General features: G+C 37.2%; 1 protein-coding gene across 1 annotated transcript in view; it reads right to left on the bottom strand.

Moving 5' to 3' along the window:
* Window positions 1-9,688, bottom strand: part of Faf1 (Fas associated factor 1) — a 307,082-nt gene that overhangs the window by 237,962 nt on the left and 59,432 nt on the right. The window contains exon 4 of the mRNA XM_021200199.1: window positions 4,032-4,234. Within this exon, the coding sequence (XP_021055858.1) occupies window positions 4,032-4,234 (203 nt within the window). The remainder of the gene's footprint in view (window positions 1-4,031; window positions 4,235-9,688) is intronic.

The following is a 9,688-nucleotide window of genomic DNA, read 5'->3' as shown; positions in this document are numbered from 1 at the left end:
GGAAGGAAGGAAGGAAGGAAGGAAGGAAGGAAGGAAGGAAGGAAGGAAGGAAGGAAGGAAGGTGCATGCTTGAAAAAAATTGAAAAAAAGAAGATATTAGGAAAAATGTCTATTCTTCTAATTGTTGTCTTGCTTGAAAGACAATAAATGCTGAAATGACGGGTAAAGCTGAAAGAACAATATTAAAGTATAATGAAAAGGTTTTTAACAAAACAACAATGAACCTGAGCACAGTAGGAAGCCAGAATGAAGCAAGAGGAAGACAATTATTTCTTCATGTATTTTCCTACTTAAAATAAACACAGTATTTTAAAATGTAAATCTAGGTAGAGAAATATCTCATTTGAGAAAATACCCAAAGAAGTTGCAATCAGTCTACGGATAGATGTCTATACATCCATGCTCACTGTAGCAAAGAAATGAAAATAACCTAAATGCCAATCAACATATGAATGAGTATTGTTTAATATGGTATATGTATGTATACAAAGGAACAGTTTCATCCTTAAACAAGAACAAAATTCTGTCATTTGCAATAAGAATAGATATGGAAGATATTATGCTAAATGAAATAAGTCAGACACAAAATGACAATTATGCATAACCAAGCTATATGTGAAATCTAAGAAAGAAAACATACATAAATAGACAGTAGTCGGGTGATTACTACAGTCTAGGAGAAAATTAAGGTTGAGGAAAAAGCTGGCAAGAAAAGGGGAAGTGTCAGACAAAGGAACAAAGGTTCAATCAGGTGGGAAGAATAATTCCAAATAATCTACTGAACACTATAGCGAATATTGTTAATAATATATTTCACTTTACAAAATAGCTTTTTAAAGTGAATTTTAAATTTTCTTACCACAAATCAATAAATACATGAGATCAATGTTAACCTGATTTGTTCATTCTACTATATATATATATATATATATATATATATATATATATGAACAGAAGTATCACATTATACTCCATGCATAGATATATGTGTGTATGTATGTATGCATAAAAAATAAATGTTAGTCAAGATCACAAAACTAAAGATATATTTCAATTTATATTCAATGTGCTGCTAACTCGAGATTAAAAATTACTCTACACTTTGTTGGGTCACAATATCTAATAAAAAGTTAACAATTTCTGTACAGATAAACCAATAGTAACAAATGTTCACTGTCTATACTCCTCAATAGTAAAATCTATGATGATCTACCCTACATACTTGCCAGTCATTTTACCCACCCAGTATCTCTGCAAGGCAAAGATGACAATCATATGTCCTGTCTTTGCAATCAGTGGTAACAACAACCTCCTCCCAAAAAAATTCACTTGGTGCTTATTATTCATAAATAATAATAACTTGGTGCTTATTATTCATATGTCTGAGACTCTGGAGTGGTTCGGTCACAGAGCTAATCTGATTCACAGGGTCAAGATCAAAAATGAAGTTCAGAGATTCTGGACAAACCTGGTTTTAAAACACGTAAACTTCAGGGTGAAACTGCATGTAGTAAATGCTTTAAATGTTTATATTTTCAAGCTCATTCTTTTAAAATAAAATGATACTCGGGATAATATACATGGCTTTTTAAAAGTAGATTAAAAGCATGTGGGCAGGATAAACAAATGACTCAGCATGCTAAATGGATCTAGAAAACTCAGGTTTGTCCACAGCACTGATAGAAAAAACTTCATTAAACTAATAATTGGGACAAAATCCATTGCTAGATCCTGGACACACACTAATACATAAAAATCTCTGTCCTCAAAATATCACATTATTTTATTCAGGAAGTACTTTATAAAAGAACAAGTCCTTTAAAATGACTTTAAATTATTCAAAATTAGAAAATAAAACTCAGAAGGTTTTAGGTATAAAACTGAAATAAACCAGTAACCAATGCAACTACCACTAGGTGTCACTCTAGTATAACTTTTTTTGACTGAATTTAGCCTTACATTTTTTTCATCTTGTTCCATCTACCAGGTAGTAAAAAACAACAAAAACAAAACAAAACAAAACAACAACAACAACAAAAGCATTATCTTAACAAGCATCATTTTTCTACAAAGAAATTAACATTTGTTCAATTCCTGAAACAGTAAGACAGTCTATAACAATTATACTAAAAGTCAGAAAATTTGGTATGTCTATTTTAAAATGTCCTATTATGGGTAGTTAATCTATATAAACATACATATACCCCTACCTTCTCTTCTAGCAGCCACTCATCCCCTCAATAGATAAGATTGTGTCAAATACTATGACTGGAGAAAGAATTTTAAAATAAGACCTGGTCTTCTAAGATTGAAAAGTAAACATTCATAAGGCAAACCACTTTTTTTTTGCGGGGGGGGGGGGGATTGGGGGAGGTTCGAGACAGGGTTTCTCTGTGTAGTCCTAGCTGTCCTGGAATTCACTCTGTAGACCAGGCTGGCCTCGAACTCAGAAATTCCCCTGCCTTTGCCTCCCAAGTGCTAGGATTAAAGGAATGCGCCACCACACCTGGCAAGATTAATTTTTAAAGTATTCAAATTACCACAACAATGAAGGTTAACTGTGTCACAGGAGAAAATTATATATGAGATCTTGAAGCTTAAGGAGGAGGTTTGCACAAAAGTAAAGCTAACGCAATGTGAGAGACAGGGAGTAACTTAAATACACACTAGGGATTTGTGTGCTGGAAAAAGTGCACCAGTATCACAGAAAATATAAATGAATACATGAAAATTACAAATAGAAATCGATTTGCTTACACATGAAACCAATTCCTGAACTGAAATGGAGTTGAAAATAGAAGAGATTCAAACAATAAGTGACACAACTCTTAGAATTTAGGAAATTAAATGCAGCAAAAGAACAACATTCTACGAAGTCCCAAATATTATCTACTAGCACGCCTTCCATATTTATACCAAAAGTAAGTAAGGAGAAGGCTCACAACACAAGTCCTGATTGGCATCCATTTCACTGTGAAAGAATAACTGCAATCCAGAACAAATATAACCAGACTGTGAAGAGATATATGAGTAACATCATGTAATATTTGCCCTATATATATAATTTTGGATGAATTATAGTAGGTGACTGTAACAATAATAATTAAAGAAATAGAGGTCATGAACTAAAGAGAGCAGAGGAGAACATGAGAAAAGTTAAAGAGGGTAAAAATAACATAAGCAAACTACTCATGTATGAAATTCTCACAAAAATTAAAATCTTAATTTAAAACACAGTATCTAGAAGCAGAGCTTTTAAGGGGTAAATTAGGCAACAAGGGTCCCACTTCTATGAAAGAGATTATTATTAAAATGCTTAACAAAGCAAGTCCATCCCTTTTGCTCTTCCAGTCTTCTGACATGTAAAGCCATGGTACTTTACCCCCTCCAGGGAATAAAGCACAATTCTATCCTAGAAGCAGATAGAAGGCATCACCAAACTGTGATTAAGTGCCTTAGTCTTAAGACTTCCCTGCAGAAATTTTAATTAATTTTAATGTTTAATAAAATTACTCTTGCTTATGTAGTCTTTTGTAGCAGCATAAAACAGACACAGCAGTATGAAACAGTAGGAACAGTAAGAGTATGCTTTAGTGGCAGAGTTGGTATACAGTGAACTCAAATTAACTTCCAGTATTTTTTTTTTTTTTTTTTTTTTGAAGCTGCTAGGCTTTTAGTTTACAGCAATCCAAAACAGTGCAAATCAGAGCTGTGAATATGGCTCAGTGATCAAGTGCTTGTCAAGTATGTGCAGTGCCTTAGAGTAAATACTTTGTACTGGCAAAAGCACACAAAAATAACAGCAACAATTAAAGTTAAAACAGTACACAAAAAATTATTCTTGAACTTACCTTAATATCACAATGTATATTCAAATTAAGAGCACAATACCTACTTGAGAAAGTATCCAGTTCAATGTGTTTCTTTCCCTTCTTGCTAATAGTCAACTCAAAAAAAGAAGAATTATGTAAACTTGGAATTTGCCTAAAGAATTATTCACTTATGAAGGCTTTTATGGGGGTAATTCTTACCAACAGTACAGCTGTCTTCAAGTACCACATCAACATTTCTGTCTCTGTATTCAACCCTGAAGTCTAGCATTCGAGGCTGCCTTTCTACAATCTGCCTGGATGGCATTACAGGTCGAAACGCTGAAGAAGAGGGGGTTGGAGCTGGAGCAGGGTGACTTGCTGGATCAAATGTGGGTCCTGGCATGGTCTCACCTCCAAAGTCACTAAAATGTTGACAGAAAGGAGAAATTATCTCTAATTCATTACACAACATCATCAAGGATCATCTCCATTGCCTTGCACATTATTCCTATCAATCTGATACACTTGTGGCAAAACCAAGTTCTCTTTCTTTTAACAAATCTTTAACAATGGCTAATGGTCACATTATTTTCCCTGTCATTCTCACTTTTCTATTCGAACTAATACTATTATATCATTTACAATTAGATTTTTACCTTATGGTGCCACATTAGTCAAATGTCAAAATGACAATTAAGAAGTATCTTAGGCTGACAAGATGGCTCAGTGGGTAAGGGCTCTTGCTGAGAGACCTGATGACCTCAGTCTCACCCCAAGAACATATATAAAAGAGAACTAACTCCTCTAAGCTGCCCTTTGGACACGGACACACACACTTTTAAAAAAACATACTTTGCAGTCACTCTCAATGACTCAATATATGATATTTGACTTGCTATTTCTATCATAAACACTATTTTGAAACTTTCTTAAATTTTCTCTTTTATCTCATTCCTGGTTTTAAAATAAAAGTTTTGTTAAGAAAAAACAAGCTATCAAAGAAGATTTTACTTACTAAATCTACAATCTAACCCACATATGTTCTCTCTCTTTCTCCCTCTCTCTCTCTCATAAAATAGAGGGGATGTCTTTTCCCTATGTGTAAAAAAATCTACTCAGTTTAATCTAGAGATTAGCCCCTCACACACTCATTTATAATATCTTTGGCACTTTGGTATACAATTTCACTATGTTCAATCTTTGCTTTCTTAACAAAAACTAAGCGACTAAAATGATTAAATGGATGAGTAACTCTTGTAAAGATAATGACAACAACTGTATGTATAAGATCTTCTGACTAATGCAGTTACAGAGGAAATGGCAAGCCCAGTTATTAGTGTTCAACTGAGGTCATGAAAGTACAAAGTTCTGAGTATGGCCTTTTAAAAGTTTACTTCTTCTAACAGGTGTGACCTTGCTGAGAATGGGCTCGCTTGATCTGGGAGACTGCAGGATCACAGTGTAAGTTGAACACACACACTTTCTAAGTCTCCTGGGAAAATTATGAGATCCCAAAAAGTAGAATAAAAGATACCAGGATAGACTCATAGAAAGAATCTTAAACTCTGGAATCTCTGAGCTTTTTATGCTCATACTCCCACAACTAAGAAGACCAAATAACTTCTGACTGCTTAGAAACTCTGCTGTTTCTTCCTTGGGGAGTTATCTTGAAAAGGAAGTCCTATTTCCATCACATACCCTTAACAATCCCCATTGCCTCAGATTTACACATACTAAAGAAAGAGTTTTAACTGAGAAGTTCTTTATATCCAAAGCAACTGTAACTTTGAAAATTATGAGTAAAATCGTAGAGATGGAAATACTAACAACATTTAACTCAAAATTATTTTCATAAGGAAAAATACAATTTGAGCAACTGTGAGCTCAGGACAGGGAGGGGAAAAGAGGAACATGATCAGGTGGGGAGGGGGAATCAGGAGTGAAGTCCTGGGTGCCAGCAGAATGGATGGAAACAGGCAAGGGGGAGGGGGGAGGCACATTCTAGAATGTCCTGGGAAGTAAGACCTAGGAGGTGAGAAACTCACAGGACTCAAAGGGAGGGACTTTGGCTGAAGTACTCTACAGTGGGAAGAGGGAACTTACAGAGTCCTCCTCCAGTAGAGGGACAGGACATCAAGTAGAGGGATGGGGTTGCCATGCCACAGCCAAAAGTTCTGACCTAGAATTGTCCCTCTCTGAAGGAACTGCAGGGACAAAAAAAATGGAGAAGAACCTGAAAGGAGGTCCAGCTGGGATCCAGCTCAAGGGGAGGTACAGGGCCTGACACTATTACTGACTCTATAGTGTGTTTGCAGACAGGAACCTCACAGAGGTCCAACAAGCAGCTGAAAGAGTCGGATACAGATACTAGCACCCAACCAATGGAAAGAAGCCAGGGACCCTTGTGGTTGAATTAGGGAAAGGCTGGAAGACCTTATGGAGGAGGGTAACTCCATAGGAAGACCAGAAGTCTCAACTGACCCAGACTCTAGAGATCTCTCAGATACTGAGCCACTAACCCGGCAGCATACACTAGCTGGTCTGAGGCCCCCAACACAAATACAGCAGAGGACTGCCTGATCTAGCCTCAGTGAGAGAAGATGCACCTAAACATCGAGAGAGACTTGAGACCAGAGGGTGTGGTGAAGCCTGGCAGGGAGGAGAGGATTGGGACATTCTCTTGAAGAAGGGGAGGAGGAATGGGATGGTGAACTGTTGGAAGGCTGAGCGGGAGGGGAATAGAGACTGGACTGTAAAAAAAAAAAGATTAAAGATAATTAAAAACAAACAAACAAGCTAAAAACAAACAAAACCTCTTCTCAAAAATTTGCATAGAAGGTGATGTCCAAATCTGCCAAGCATATTAGAAGAGGCTCAGATAATTAAACAGATAAGCATGCTACAGTTTATGTATATATGTAACTGTGTAGAGATAGCTCTGAGCTTTCTTTGTTTTAGCTCTGAAGTCCTCCTCCTGCTTCCACCAAGTGAAGACGGTAGGCAAACCATTTGACAGCCTCCTTTACAAAAAGTGTACCTTTCTCCCTTCCTCTTTCCATCACCGGCCTCTGGTCAGCTTGCTTACCTACCCTGCTGTTTTTCAATTAAAAGTCCCCAAGATTAAAATGGTCCTCAAAATAAAGAAAAGAAAAGAAAAGAAGAGAAGAGAAGAGAAGAGAAGAGAAGAGAAGAGAAGAGAAGAGAAGAGAAGAGAAGAGAAGAGAAGAGAAGAGAAGAGAAGAGAAGAGAAATAAAAGATGAGTGTGTATTGTGTAACTTATAGACACCCTACAGCTATTAACAAATAATTGTCACACACTTCCATTCTCTATGGTTGATTTGAAAAGCACCATGGTAAATATAGAATACACAGCACCTGCACTTTGATTTCTTAAATTTTACATCAATTATCCCACCCATTGTCATAAGAAGCTGGTCTGAAGAGCTCCTAGTAACCGAGACATTATACAGACCAACACTCCATTGACAACTGAGGAATGACCTAAAGAACAGAACTGCAGGTAACTTACATGCTTTTGTCTGACATACAGGTGCTGGAGATCAACAGATATATGAACTACAAGATGAAGGATGAGCAAGAGCAAGTGATGGAGCACCTGTGTCATGCAAGAGGTCCTATGTTCAATCCCAATATTTGGGGGGAGGGAAGGGGGGAGGATGGGAATCACAGTGCTTCCATCTTGGTGAGGTTTCTAGTGTCCAATAGTAGAAAGCAACCCAAGGGCCTGCAGTCCCTTGCATTACCCATCAACAACTAATTATCAGGGAAAGGAAATATGTAAAGTGGAAGGAGAAAAACTATTTATACAAGATATTCTGGAGCCAAACAAAACCAGACTGCTACAATGCTGCATTCTCATTAAAAGAAAAGCAGCAGTGGTAGATGCATCCCATCATGAAGAAGTGGAGGCTGCCTCACAGGCCAGCCAATCAGCAAACACCTAGCATACATACCAACTAATCTGGGAGACTCCAGCATTGCAGTAGAAGGTGTGATTCCCTCCACTATACTTTTCTAATAAAAAAATGAATCAGGAGCAATATGACATTGACATTTTGTCGAGATTTGTAAATAATGAACATGAAGAAGTGAGCAACAAAGTCTGAGAACAGGTATGGAAATACCTCTTTGAACATGAAAATATTTGTTTCTGAGGAGCTCTACATCTGACTCATTGAAGAAAATGCTCTTAATGCAGTGACAAGACACTGGCTAATAATTCCACCCTCTGTCTGGGGTTACTAATAATGTGGTCATGCCAAGAAAAAAAGTCAGGCATGGGTACAGCAAAAGGTGAACAGAGATACAGGGGACTAATATTAAGGCCACAATACACAAGAATCTTATAGCTGATTAGCAATGGTAATATCTATCTTCAATGAAAAAGACTAGAATATGAATTATTGTCTCTGACCTCAATGGTACTGCAGTATCACCATTTGTAAGTTTAGCAAACACTTTATAAATGTTTCTCACATAGAGTATGCCTAAGGAACTGATTTCCACAGCAAAGGAACTGCACCAATGGGCTTATGTATGAATGTGATTGCCTGTTCTTAGCTTAAAAGAACAGTGATTTCTAAACATGTAGTTAATACAAGTTACAAGATACAACCTCAACACTGAAGGATCCTTCTTAAAGAATAAGGTATATGCTTTAGATTAGTAAACAAAATACAATGCTATTTATCAAAATACCAAAAAATAATGAAGTAAGAATTGGACAGTGGTAGTAATTCCTTTGACCATGCCCAATAAAATCACATTTTTGATTATGGCAATTTGGACTATGGTAATTCAGAGATTATAGATCTCAGGGATATAAAGTTTTCACAATACTTCTGCTGAGTCAGAAATTCAGAACGTCCATTCATTAATATAAGGGGTTTTGTATATTTGTTCTTAATGTTTTAATAGTGTGCATGCGTGTGTGCGTGTGTGTTCGTTTCTTTGCTGCTGCTGTATTAAAATAACCCTGACATGCACAATTTAGGGGAAAGGGGACTTATTCTAGGTCTAAATTCCAAGTTCCAGGCTATCACAAGAGAGAAGGGAAGGCAGCAGGAGTTTGAGGAACTAGTCCTATCACATCTATAATCCAGAACAGAAGCAATGAATTACTGGATGTATTCCTTTGCTCAGCTCACTCAACTACTCTTACAGAGCTCAGAATTGTCTTCCTAGGAAATAGTACTGCCCACTTTTAGATTGGACCTTCTCAGATCAATTAACATAATCAAGATAACCCCCTAAAGAAATTAGCAAAGGGTAACCTCAATACAGATAATCATACACATGCCCAGAGGCTTGCTTTCTAGGGATCAAGTTTGCAAATAATGTTAGCCATCGCAGTGTACATGTGTTTGTGTAGGCACACACATACCACAGTGCCTGGAAGACAGAAGACAATTTGTGGAGTCAGTTCTTTTCTTCCACCTTTAAGTGGATTCCCAGTTGTGGTGGTTTGAGTATATTTAGCCACCATATACTTATATGTTTAAATGTTTGGCTCATAGGGAGTGGCACTATTGGGAGGGAGGTCTTGTTGGAGAAGGTGAGGCCTTGCTGGAAGAAGTTATGTTACTGTGGGAGTGGGCTCTGAGTTCTCAGATGCTTAAGCCCAGGCTCAGTGACACAGGCTCCTTCTGCTGCCTCCAGATCAAAATGTAGAACTCTCAGCTCTTTCTCCAGCACTAATCTGACTGCATGCTGCCATACTTCCCAGCACAACAATAATAGACTGCATCCCTGAAGCTATAAGCCAACCGCAATTAAATATTTTTCTTTATAAGAGTTGCTGCCGGGCGTGGTGGCTCACGCCTTTAATCCCAGCATTTGGGAGGCAGAGGCAGAC

This window comes from Mus pahari, chromosome 6 (genome assembly GCF_900095145.1).
Source record: "Mus pahari chromosome 6, PAHARI_EIJ_v1.1, whole genome shotgun sequence".
Taxonomy (NCBI): Eukaryota; Metazoa; Chordata; class Mammalia; order Rodentia; family Muridae; genus Mus; species Mus pahari.
Note: the sequence above shows the minus strand (reverse complement) of the source record. Positions and strands in the feature narration are given on the sequence as shown.